Here is a 13,511-nt window from a genome sequence, read left to right as displayed (position 1 = left end):
CCAATATATACACTTCGCAATAAGCCTAGCACGCCAACTTATCAGATGTTCAGCCCCATGAAAGCCTGTCTCCATTTTTAAATCCTTTCAAGGTCTAATCTATTGCTTCTTTGGGGCCAGCCATGGCGAGCGGGCATGGAAGAAGAAAACAGAACACCAAGCCCCAGTTTCAACCTTTAAAAGCACGAGTGCGTGACCTTTAAAGTGAATGTGTTTCTTGCAAAGTCAGCTCGGCTATTGTGTTCAAAATGTAGACTTAATGTGAACACATTATTCTGAGACCACTAAAAGATCACACCAGGATTACTCCTGGAAACCTGCCATCTGCTTATTACTGCCAAATTCTGTTATCAGACTGTCTGATATGAAAGGAGGCATTATGTTATTGAGTTTATTTGTCATGATATCAGCACAAAGTATGCTGGTAATGACGTGGCATGACAAGGCGGCCATGTGCATTACTAAGTACAGCTCTGTTTCAAAGGAACAGGATGGAAAACGCATTTTAAAAAGTTAAAAACATAAAAATCAAAAGACTTCATGGTGTTTGATGAGTAATTAAAACGTTCCACATGTTGGTGTTTGTAAGGAGTTTATTTTCTCAGGAGTAATCTATGATGTATCAAAGTAAATAATAAAAAGGAGCATGTATTACAGCTTGAGGCAAATGCTTGAGCATAATTGATGTGGTAGCTTTGCATCTCCACAGCTGTCCAACAGCCTCACAACTCCTCAGCCTTACCCCCAATATCACCCCCCCCCCCCCCCCGTATTCCAGTACCACCACCCCCACATTCCCAGAAACTCCAGCAGAGGCCATGGTGATGGGGCCTTTAGTGAGCAGCTTCCTGTGGACCGCAGGAAACGATTTGATACGGGGATTAGACAGCACAGAAAACAGAGTTGGTGCTCATCTGTAGACAGCACCTCGTCCTCCCACCAACCCTCCCCTCCAGGTACAAGTATGCTCCGACAGAGAAGCAATATTTCAGCGTCTCACTGCACATCTGTTGAAACCTGAAATGTGTTAAAAATTACGAGATTGATTCTGCTCTGCGGTTTGAGATCATCACGAAGTGCGGTTTTACTTTCAGACACTCCAGCGTGTCCATTGTTCTGCTGCAGCTGGGATCACTGCAACAACCAAAGCAGACAAAAACAGTGAAAGAGAAAACTCTGGCAAGATCGAATGAGAACAGCAAATAAACCACTGGCTGCCCCATCACTTTAACAGTGCTGGTAAACCAAAATGACTCACTTATTTCATTTAAACCCATAAAATAAGCTGGATTTTGACTAAAAATGACACAATAAAAACACAACTGCATCCCAAAGAACTGCACAGGTGTAGACAATTAAATCTGGGCATCACCAGGTTAAGTTGGACAAAGATTTACTGGAAATAAAATGATGTTACCAAATGCCTTGTGCTGAAGAGAGGCAAACCTGAAAGGTGTCCCACCCATGTTAGTGCAACAAAGCACGCGTGTCACACACACACCGTCAGTCACTTTTGTGCGTCTTCAGGTTCAATCAGCTAAAGCAGGCGAGGATCTTCTGTCTGAATAATGGGAGCTAAACCAGATTTTGGTCCAGCCTCGTAAATGGCATTGTGCACAGTCCCATGCAACATCGTGAGAGTTTGCAAGATGTATTGATGTTTGGAGTATTTGTTGAGTTTTCCTTGTGTGCACCATTAGTCTCATTTACAAGACGCCTCAGTCTGGGACTGACATGCGGTGGCCCTGAGGTGTAAATGAACAACATTTGGAAAAACAGAAATTGTATAATTTTTGAATAATTGTTTTTTTCCAAATGTGATTCCGGACACTTCTGCTTTGGTTTAATGCAATTCCATTTTTTCAAATGCAATTTTGTTTTTTCAAATGTTGTTCATTTACACCTCAGGGCCACCGTACTGACACGTGTTCTGACCACTTGGGTTCCTTCAGAAGACGATGAGGTTGGGGGGGTTTCCGAGACACCCTACCCTGTGTCTCTATCCCTCTACGGGCGGCAGTAACAGGCCCTGAACTCGACTTCTGAAAAGGCGGGTCAGCTTTATAGCTCAAACGGATTTGAATAATGTGACGATGTACGTTTTCAGTGACCACCCAGCTGCGGGATTTAAATGTCCAAACACTGTAGTTGGACACATTTATCTTAGTTGGACACATTTATCCTAGTTGGACACATTTATCTTAGTTGGACACATTTATCTTAGTTGGACACATTTATCCTAGTTGGACACATTTATCTTAGTTGGACACATTTATCTTAGTTGGACACATTTATCTGAGCAGAACTTTCAGTGTGGTTTTTAATCGCTTCTTATTTGTGCAAACACGTTAGTTTTGTCTAACCCCTACTTCAGTATTCCCCAAATCCATTCGGTCATTCTTTAACAAAAAAGCTGCAACTTCACATTCAACAACATCATCTTGGACTACATGAGGACAATGACTAATTTGTTCGTTGTGATTTTCAGATACGTCATGAGAACGAGGTCTGTCCCACATAGAACGTGCGGAGCAACACCTAAGAGCTCCTGGGTCTATTTCCATGCCTCTTTTGAGTCTGCACTGCTAAAAGTACTCTGAAAGCTCAGTTGTGGGCGGGACGTGGTCGTCATCATCAGCGCTTATGAACGATCATAGGGAGATTTAAGACGGACCAGTCTGTGCAGCCATTTAGCAGAACTGTCTTGTGAATGTGGCTATTCAGCACCGGTAAAACATTTGCACTAAAGCTTATAGACTAAATCAAACCAGCAGCATATATGTTGCAACATGTCGCAACATATTTCACATAGGTCATCACACTTAATGAGCATATCACCAGCACACTTTCCTGAGGCCAACGTAGTGGCACACTTAATATGAGCAACCCATCTGGTTGATTAGTTTGTCAGCTTAGTGCTCGTTGCTGCAGTGATGAGTAATTGATTTCAGTCCAGGGTCTAATCACAATGTGATACATTAATTAAAGTGAAAAACTGCTGTCCTTGCTTTTGGGATTCAATGACATGTTCCAACATCCAAATAAGGGGTTCTCACTACTAAAACATAAACAGTTGCAAAACCAATGCATGCATGAGTCGCAGAATTAATAACATGCATGAAAAATGTTATGCATATTTATTCAGTTATCCCACTGGTTCAGATAAATTCAAAAAGGGCATTCAAACAATGCTTACGTGTTAATGTCCATCTCCATTAAAATAATCTTGTTTAACTTGAAACATAAATGTTTTTAAGGCGTTGACAAATATATTGGATGGATAAAACCATAGAACACTTTTTTTTAATTAAAATAAAGTGATTCCTCTACTTTGAGTACAGGTGTATCTCTTTCACTTTCAGTCCCTCTCTCCTCCCCCAGTGCTGCCTGAAACTGGGCTGGTGGGAAAATGGGAATGTGGTGATTAAGATCGGGCCTATATGACCTCCAAGCTAAAAATACACTGTTTACTCAAGACCACTGCCAAGAAATTCTGGCCTAGGCAGAGGACAGGAGGGGGAAAGTCATGTTTTGAGACCGGGGGGGCAGGAAGTCTGAGTTGTGAGTGAAAAAGTGTGTGTTGTCAGCAAGAAATTTTATGATTTAGAGTAAGTGGCTTTTTAGTTTGAATGAAGTCATTCTGTTTGTAAGAGTTTGTGATGAAAATGAAAGCCTTCCATATTTTACACTCTAAACGGAGCCAGTGTGTGCACGTTGACCAACAAGACGGCATACATCCAGACGCACAATTACCTGGGGGGGGGGCCCACACCTAAACTCTTCACGCAAACTCGTTTCATTTATGCACACACCTTTAGGGTCACCAACAAAATACATCCCGAGACACAGGTTTCTTTATGTCAGAAATATTCAGCAGCCACCTTAAAAAAGAAAGATCAAGCTCTTGAATGTGAAGAACTGTCTAAGAAGAGGGAAGGCGCTAATGACAAGGCAGATGGAAGGAATTATGAAAAATGAAGTTCTCAGGTTTGTGTTCTCATCTGGGTACGGTTCGTTTTCTGCCATGTCCAAACTATAGGTAGGGATTTGAGACATAAAGTAGCATGAGAATGAAAGAAATGGGTAAAAATGTAAAACAGATTTGAGTGTTGGAACAGCTGGAGGGAACAAGCAGCTCAGGAGTTTTCTACTGTCTGTACTCTCTGCCTGTCAATCATCCACACCTTCAAAATCAAGAACTGTAAATGAGTGACAGAGTTCTGCAAGGAAACACCTGTTACTGTAGGTCACCGTGTTTCTGTTAGAACAGAAAAAATTAGGTCGACATTCAACAGAATACGTCAGCTAATAATTGATACAGGTTACTAATAATTAGGCCTGTGGTAATGAACAATAAATCAGTTAATCGCATGATAAATGAAAGTTATCGACCTCATTTCCATTTATCACTTTATCGTTTCTTTGTGTCTATCTCTTTTGTTTTCGGTTTTAACCGTCCAAAATCGCATTTTTGGAAGCAGCTAAGCTACGAGCCTCGGGAAAAAAAACCTCCGTCTGGTCAAAACTCCAAAAATTCACAGTTGAAACTCGTGCCTTCGTCTAAAAGTTGTTTTCTCTGAAAAAAGAAGCTGAGAACTTGTTTAATTATTATTTTTTATTAAAAGCTTTGTGTGAAAAATGCTAGAGCTCAAACCACACCAAGTGTCTGCCATTTTGAGAACAGAAAAACAGGAAGGAGAGACAGCCCATGTCACGTCAAGGAGCCTCCCTCCCTTTTTCTTAAAGAGTCACGCTGCTCGCTCCCTCACTATCCATCCTTTGGTTCAACCAGTTTTATACTCCCATCTAGTGATCAAAAAAAGGTACTACACACAAAAATTACCCAACATTTCTTCTTAAATTTGGCAATGGTTACTAATTATTGTCAAATTTCAACCAATATTATCGTTTATTGCAATAATTTCTGAGACAATTAATCACCCAGCAAAATTTGTTATCGTGACAGGCCTACTAAAAATCAATTAGCCATTCAATTAAATGCACTCAATCATATTCATAAATACATTTAAAAGATGTTTAATCTAAAAGTGTCATTAAGAAAATCTAAATATTACCCGTTTTTGTTTGATTTGATACCATTTTTGAGGATTCGGTGAAGTGGCATTTCTTCCGTTCTTACAGAAAAGTAAACTCTTACACTTGTGCATTTATGCTTATCGACAATAAGTCGGAAATTAAGCACTATTTCTGTGCAGATGACACTAAAAATTGTCATTTCAATTATTATTGTAGTCATGTTGAAAAAATCTATACAGTTTTAGTCAAATAGCATTCTTGAGATTGTGGTTATCTGAAGTGTAATGTAACACCCTTTAACTTAACAGTTCAATTCAACCCCTTAAATTAAATGCAACATTAAACCAGAGCAGTCTTGCCTGTTAGACAGGATGTAAAATAAATGTACGTCACACCACTTGTTATTTCACAAAGTGCTGACCAATCTGAGCCTCGTCTGTCATTTCCTTAACGCACCTGAACTTGTGGGCGTATCCTCCAGTTGCTCAGATAACGACCGAGCACTACATTCTCTAATCTCTCCACAGTGTGATGATTACAGCCAAGCTTTTAACACACTCCCTTCAAAACCTGTAATTAATTATGCCATGTCGCCCAAGGCCACTGCCACTAAACTGGAGAAATCTCTCGCACACACTCACATCCAAGCCATGCCTTCTCTGGGAGTGTTAATGGGGTAGATTGAGTCACACAATGTCCAGTCCTCTCTCCTTCCTCTCCATTTTCCCCCCTTCAAGCCTCAGGAGACAGCATGTCCCGTATGACTACAGCAAAATGTCTCACTTAGCCACATCCCTGGGCTGTTTGATTCCTTTTGAGAGTCATTGCAGATTGCTGTCTGTTCATTTGTGGCGTAGGATAGCCCTACATGTCAAGCTTTGTGACTCATTGCCAGTGAGTCGGCAGATGTACAGTAGAGATTATGCATGAGGGATGGGGGAGTTTGGGGGGAGGGATAAGGGCAGGATGCCAGAGATAGAGAGGAGCAGAGCCTGGCTACATCACTGCCTGAGATCACAGCCATGAACAAATAGTCTGGATCTGGCCCTTCATGAATTGCTCCTTTTTCACTGACACACAGCATTCATTTGTAAAACATACATTCATGTAAAGTTCACAGTTTGGAAAATGCATACTGGTTTATTGCCGACACTAGTTTTGGTGAACAGCCTTTGAACCAAAGGATTTATAGACGTGGATGCAGGACAAAATGTGATCAATCACATTTTGGTTTAGTGTGACCCATCACTGGTAGATGTAGCCCAAAATGGCAAAATTCAAACTCAGCATTACAAGCAAAAACTAAAAAAAAAAAAAATCTTAGTCACTCGAATGCATATGCGTGAGGAGCACCACACGAGATGCTGCAGAGGAAGTGAAAAGTCTAGTACTGACAAATGTACCCATCTTAGGATAAATACAGAAATCCCCAGCCATCAGGGGAAGTATACAAGAAGAAAAGGGAAGTATAACTTCTGAAGTTTATGAATTTATTTATTTTTCCTTACCCATTAGTTCCATTGGCTGTTGGCTGAGAAGCAATCACCTCAGCTGGACTCTGTCAACAAAAGAGCGAGAAGAAAGGGGTAAATGAATAGTAATGCAACACAAACAGTAGTCTGTCCTTAGGACTATCCACAGGTTGGAGTGGTCTTTAATGGTTTGCCTTTAGAGACCATGTTATAGCAGTGCAAGCAGTTGTTCCTGGCAGCCTTTGCACATAGTTGCACTGCTCCTGTAATGCTTGGCTTTCACTTGCAAGGGGTAAAGCTGGTGGGGAGAAATATGGCATGCAAAACAGGCTAATTTAGTGTAAGGGCTCCGAACAGAGGGATCTTTTGTGCTAGGTTCATGCATGCAGCCCAGTTTTCACACTCCAGAAAAGTTTAATTCAGACTGGTCATTTCTCTAGGAAAGGTAACCTAAAAATAACCCTATTTTTTACACTGTGCTCATAACAGCAACAGCTGCCTTCACCTTTTCTATCCACCGGTTAATGGAGAACGACTGTTGTAAAAGAGATGTACATAAACAGGACTTTATTTAGCAGTTATCAGAGTACCAACAACATGTAAGTAATGCAGTAATAGCTATGCAGATATTCATAATAATATGCATAAAACTCATTCTGAACACTAAGTGAACTCTAAATTTACTGGGTAAATGAGAACCCATTTGGTACACATTTAAAAATAAATCAAATGTTAAGTTTTGAACAATGATATCTATGTAAGCAGAAGATAGGAGAGGATGTTTCCATTCACAGTGCCCCAGCTTTTAGCTCCCAACCTGACCTTGGAAAACCCCATGAGACATCAGAGCTCACCAGTGTGCAGTTTGGACTAATTCCCTGGTGTGCAGAGTAGCACTGTGTGTCCCCATGGCCTGGCTTGTTGTCTCTGCGAACCACAGCCTTGAGCCAGCTCCTGTGGCTGCCCCAGCCCAACTCGGCCCACCTGAAACACTATCCAGGTCAGCTCTGGGCCCCTCACAGTTCACACACCACACTTTACTACTGGGCAAACTATCCTAAGTATAGCTGTTGCTCCACAAAAAACATTCTCCTGCTTCTTTTTAGATGCCTTAAAAATAACTAAGTAAACATATGCTGCACTCTTAGAGTTTGGTATCAAATCTGAATTATATTTTTAAGGAAAATGGACCTTGAGGCAAATGTGGAAATGACTGGGGTCTGGATAATGGCATTTCATCAATGTTTAACTCAAAAGAGGTGCTGCAGATGCCAAACCAGACAGGCAAGAATAACTGAACAGCATTATGGAAGATGGACTGTAATGTAATTCCCTGTGTCTGCCATTAACCATGCAGTGAATGTTTAAGACAAGCCAACAGCCACAAAAGACTCTGATCGCTATTACTAAGAAAACAAATAAAGCATTAATAAAATCAGCACAAGAGAAGCTATGATTTCAAAATATGAAATGGCATGATTATAATTTTAAAAGTTCAAGTAAAGTTTAAATACTTTGAGTCATTCTTTACAAAAAGTGACAATTCAAAGAAAAACTCTTCCAATAGAGTGAATGAGCTGTAGGATAAAAAAAAAGAAACAAAACAGAAACAAAGATAACGTGCAATGCTGAGCTTTGGCACATCTCCCTTTGGACAGGCGGAGGATGAATCACTCCAGACTAGTGCCAAGCATGAAGGGAAAGACGGAAAAGATGGCGTGATGTGTTCGCTTCGTGGCTGACTTCCGCTCTCGCTTTCCAGTCTACTCTCTTGCTCTCTTTCTCTTTCCCTTCAGCTCTCCTGGGAGGCTGAGTAACTATGAGGAAATGCTTGGGCTTAGCTCGTGTCGGCCTGAAGACCAGATGTGTGGCCTAGAGGTGGTGAGGCAGAGACGCAACAAAAACCAAATATAAACTAGCATACCATGACACCTCAGAAGGCAAAGGGCAGTAGGGATGGTTAACGGATCCACTCTCACCAAAGCTGGACTGTGCCTGATTGTTCCAAGAATGAGATTTATGGCGGCGCTCCAGTACACACTCACAACTGCCAAGGCCTGAACACTGTGTGGCGGTAGTTATTGGTAAATGTGACTTAACATCACATAAAAAAATGGAGAAAATATTTCTAATGAAACATGGAAATAAGAGTGAATGACAGATGTCCTGTCCAAAAATGAGTGCCAAGCTGTCCTAACACTGGAAGCATTCAGCCCAGTGTGAATGTTTGGGCAGCTGTTAAAGAGCAGTTTCGTTGAATGAAGACTGTAAACACGAAGGGAAAAGGTTCTGACATGGCCCTGTGCTCCTGAGGATCAAGCTTACCACATACGTCAGCTCTGACTCACAGTTCTTACCCCATTCAAGAAGAGTCCTGCCAAAGAACACTGGCACCTATGACTTTGGTACTGTGGATGCCACACATCATGCCATCCTCTGGCTTGTTGGCTAACAATTCTAGTTGTGGTCTCTAGAAGAGAGGCTCCACCAGTTTTGTGGGTCACTGTGGTTATCCTTGGAGAAAGGCCAGCTAAATGGAATTTCAGTGTTGTGAGGCCCATAAGAAGCACACACATGCAACAGGGTAGGGAAGGGGGGTCTGAGTTACTGACAGAAATCCAACTTTAAACAGTCCCTGAGCTGCCTTCTCTGGAAATCTCTGCAGACCTTCAGTCTTACCAAACCCTTTCTGTCAACTTTATTAAATGCAAATCCAAAGCTCTTTATTCTAACAACAGTAGATTAGTTTTTATTCCAGCAATTGATGGGTGCAATTGAGCAGTTGGGGGTCTTGGTTTAGAGTAGTTTTAGACATACTCCAAGTATTGGAAAAGCATCAACTTAAGAGTGAAATGGTAAATGGATTGTCCTTATATAGAATCTTTCTATCTAATCAAAGCTCTTAACAACAATCCGTGCCTCATTTACCCATGCATACAGCTCTATACTAGATCTCTACAACGCTAAGTGAACAAATCATTCTAAAGAGACTAATCGGTGCTTTGTCACATTCATACATCGATGGGACACACATCAGAGGCAATGAGGGGTTTGGTGTCTTGTCCAGGGGCACTTCAGCATGTGACTGCTGGTGGATTCAAACCCCCAACTCTTGCATTGGACGACTGCTCTAACCACTCAGCCACAGCCGCCTGTTGCAATGTATACCACAACTAAAGGGCACAAACCAAGAAAATTTATCATTTAGCAGAGTTGACTGTTAGGATCAACTATTTATTCATCAATGCCATCATACCTGATTTTATTTATGGTAACTTCCGTTAAACCAAAAAAGTGGTTCATTGCTTTTGATAACTTGACAACTTTAAGTACAAGAGTAAAGTGATGCCGTCTATTAGTAAGTAATCTGATCAACTAAATAAGTCAACACAAAAGACATAAACATCATCCAGGTTGACAACATTTTATGTCTTAGCATGTGGAAATTCATACTCGTGAATATTTCTGGGCATAAATCTATGGAGGTGTCTAATCAGAGAGGCAACATAATTTCAGGAGATAGAGACAGTTTAAAGATAATGAAGATGTTTAAGAATTTTATATGAGCTTGTCTAATGTAATCTGTTTCATATCAAAGTGCATGGATGGTACATCAAAAGAAAAGGGCAAGGCAACACAACCTAGGGTGTTAGCAGACTGGTGTTTCACTCCCTCTGGTTTCATCTCATTTTGACACCACTTTGTCAGTTTGACATGCAATGGTTAAAACCTAAACCTGATCAATTTTTATTGTCGCTATATTATAACTGATTTTTCCATCTACAGTTTGGTCATATATGCAAAGATGTAAGCAATGCATACAAAAATATAGCCAATAATTAAATGTTTTTGGCTTTAAGAATTTGGCCAGCCCTGTTTTAATCCTTAAGGCAAACCATTTCTTCAAGCAAAACCTCCCAAACGTTCTAAACAGAGGACACTCATAAAACATTAAACTGAAGATCCTTGGAGGAGCTGAGGTTGCATCTTAATGAGTAATGTGGGAAAAGTACAGTAAAGAATCACTTTAGTTGGCCATCTCCATTGGGACATGTTGCAATGATCTGATACTGGTTGTAGATACGGAGCAGTGGTCAGCCAGATGGTACGTTTAAGAGGAAGATAGTGTGCATGCACTGCCACAAACCAGCACCTCAAAGAGCAACAGATGTTGCTCTTATCTGGGGGTTGTTGGTGCAGTTAAGATTTCTGTTGAGCCAATAACTGTGTAAACTTATCTGTCCCAAATGTTTTCATGCAAATGTGTCGTATGGTGCTGGATGGCACACAGAAGGACCAACAAACAGAAAACAGGATATACAAGTTATAAAATTACAGTGGTTTTACTCTTACCAGCAAAGCCTCACCTCAGGCACACTTGATGCAAAAACAACGTAGATGAGTGGATTTATTTTCTAAAGTGCTGTATAAGAGATGCATGATGGATTATACAGAACGAGCCTACCTCATTTTGAGGCAACAATGCCCCTTACAAGTGGGCGGACAATGCTGAACTCTCTGTGCCTGATCAGATGACTAACATTAGAGAAGACAAGGCCACAGTCTTATTTGAAACTGAGGCCAAGCACACTGGATCGGTTCAGCTCGCTGAGTTTTACAGCTTGCATCAGAGCATGTGTGTGGGATTGCTCAATGTTGCCTCAGCTTCAAAGATCGAGCAAACTTGACCGTCAAAACTGAACAGAGGCGCTTTTTTCTTGCTCAACCAGAATAATAAAGACTGGTGACTGATAAACCTGATCATCCACACAGCTAATGTGTGTACTCGTGTTTGCACTGTGGTTTGTCACTGCAGAGCAACAATACTGCGAAACGTTTGTACTTCTTATCACACCTTTCAGTTCCAGTGTTTACCTTTCAGGAGTAATCTTCTTTTTTTAAATCAAGATCTATGGACAGAACTGCTCAAACACTGAAATCATGCATGCCACAAATTCAACTTCTGCTCTAAAAAGTTCAATTTGGATCACACAATCATTTAATCTTCAATCTAAATCTTGTTGGTTGATTTTTAATAATGCACATAAACTGGTTGTTTTGCACTGGAGCAATAATACGAGCTTTAAAGGCAACCAAATACTGATGATTAAATCTGAGCATTAGCTTCAAATGTGCTTTTCATTTTACTGAATATAAACTGTTCCAAAGTGCTTTTCTTACTGCACACGTGCATTAGGCCAGTGAACCCTGGATTGGTACCAAACCTGAAGGCATTTTGCTTTATGTCCTTCTGAGAGATTCTGAATCCATGATGCCATCCATGAAGATGATTACATTATTTTTTTACATTTAAACAATCAAGTTGAGCAGAACCAGTTGACTAAATTAGGTAAATAGAACAGTTCTCAGTTTTAGAGTGCAACAAGCAGGCGTTTCGTGTAAATGCAAGTAGAAGGTGTGACACAGTGCAGGTGGACAGAGGTTCAGCTTTACCCGTCCATTGGGAGTCAAGTCCTTGTTGCGCAATTCAAACGATTCTTCCTCCTCTTTCTCCCCATAGTCCCGTCCCAGCAAACTGAAGCCCTGCCTGCAGCACAAGAACCAGCAAACTCCTTGCAAAGGCATTCAAATGCGAATAAAAGAGTGGATTTCTGCAGGCCAGGTCCGTGGATTCAGCGTTCACGCCGCAACAAGTGTGAGTCCAGGAGGTGCCATAGATGATGTCCAAAGCACGAGAAGCCCGTCCTCTCCTCTCTGTGCTCAAACTAGGACGCGTTCACGCTGGCAGCAGTCATGCTCCAAGTCAGCTGAGAGGAAACTCTGTCAGGACTCCAGCTGTTGGTTTAACTTCATAATAAAGTCCGACCTGAAGTAATGATTAAATATCCTGCGTGGATTATGATCAAATCACCATGTTTTGGGGCGAAGCGTTGGAAAGCACCTCTCACCGCTGACCGACTTCAGTTTTGAACAAAGCGCGTGCGTGCAGCAGCTGGGTCAGGATGGTGTGGGAAACAAGCCACGCCCGCTCGTTTCCACTCTAACATACGATTGGCTGAGAGCAGACGCTCCCCGCAGCGACACGCCCCAAACCACGCCCCGTCCCTCTGACAGCGCAGCTTCTTCCTGCTCGGTGGCGCTTGATCCTCTCCATGTTCACGCAGCTTTCAGCAAACTTCATTTATCCCGCCCATCACTTGTTGTTCCTGTTGAGCTTTTAGCTGTAAATGATTCCTTTTATTAAAGCTGCTACTTAAAAACAGCTTACAGTTAATGTTTTTTATGTCTGTGTTTCTTTGATGGGTTTTAATGAAACTCCCAGAAATTAATTATTAGTTGTAGGCCTACAACTGATTCACTTTTAGAGGCAACTCAAATCAAGATGGCCACATGAAATAGCTCAAAAAATGACTCCAACTCTAATTTTACAGATATTTGGCAAAGATTTGTGGAGGTAGTCGCTGAGAGTTATCCTCAAAACATACTCCGAGCACTTCCTAATGAACGAGATTTGTTTTTGAAAACTTTGGCTGTCGGAGTCAACCCTATCTGTTACAAAAGGGTTTCATGAACAGCTGAGGAGATTTGAGTGAAACTAATCATTGAATGTGCATTTGTTAACTTTTGGAGAAAATATAACTCAAGATGGCCACCAAAGATAACCGACATTAGCTGCTACAAAACATCTGTACATTTTATAGATACTGTAACTTTTTTGTCCCAATCCAATTGACTATGAAACTTTCGACAAAGCTTTAGCAGCAGTGACTTTAAGAACCTTATTTGAGCTAAAGGGCAGAGTTGATTGTGTTGTGATCATTTTAGAATTAGTAATCTCTGACATTCATTATTTCTTTTGTTTACGAAGATTTTTTTAATTGTTCATTTCCTGCTTTTCTTGTTCACACACACATTCCTGTTGGTTTTTCCTCTTTCTCTTTGCTAAACAGCTCATAAAGATGCAGCAGAGGAAGGTGGACTTATCTTAAATCCAGACACGTGTCTCATTTAGCCCAGCTGGCACTCAGCCTTCTTTTTCCT

General features: G+C 41.1%; 1 protein-coding gene across 1 annotated transcript in view; it reads right to left on the bottom strand.

Moving 5' to 3' along the window:
- Positions 1-12,206, bottom strand: part of plekhh3 (pleckstrin homology, MyTH4 and FERM domain containing H3) — a 32,852-nt gene extending 20,646 nt beyond the window's left edge. The window contains exons 1-2 of the mRNA XM_037688625.1: positions 11,964-12,206; positions 6,546-6,595 (exon numbers count right to left, since the gene is read on the bottom strand). Of these exons, the coding sequence (XP_037544553.1) occupies positions 6,546-6,595; positions 11,964-12,095 (182 nt within the window). The 5' untranslated portion in view covers positions 12,096-12,206. The remainder of the gene's footprint in view (positions 1-6,545; positions 6,596-11,963) is intronic.
- Between the last annotated feature and the right edge of the window lie 1,305 nt (positions 12,207-13,511).

Source organism: Nematolebias whitei, chromosome 15 (assembly GCF_014905685.2).
Source record: "Nematolebias whitei isolate Nwh7 chromosome 15, NemWhi1, whole genome shotgun sequence".
NCBI lineage: Eukaryota > Metazoa > Chordata > Actinopteri > Cyprinodontiformes > Rivulidae > Nematolebias > Nematolebias whitei.
This window is presented reverse-complemented; position numbering and strand designations above follow the sequence as displayed.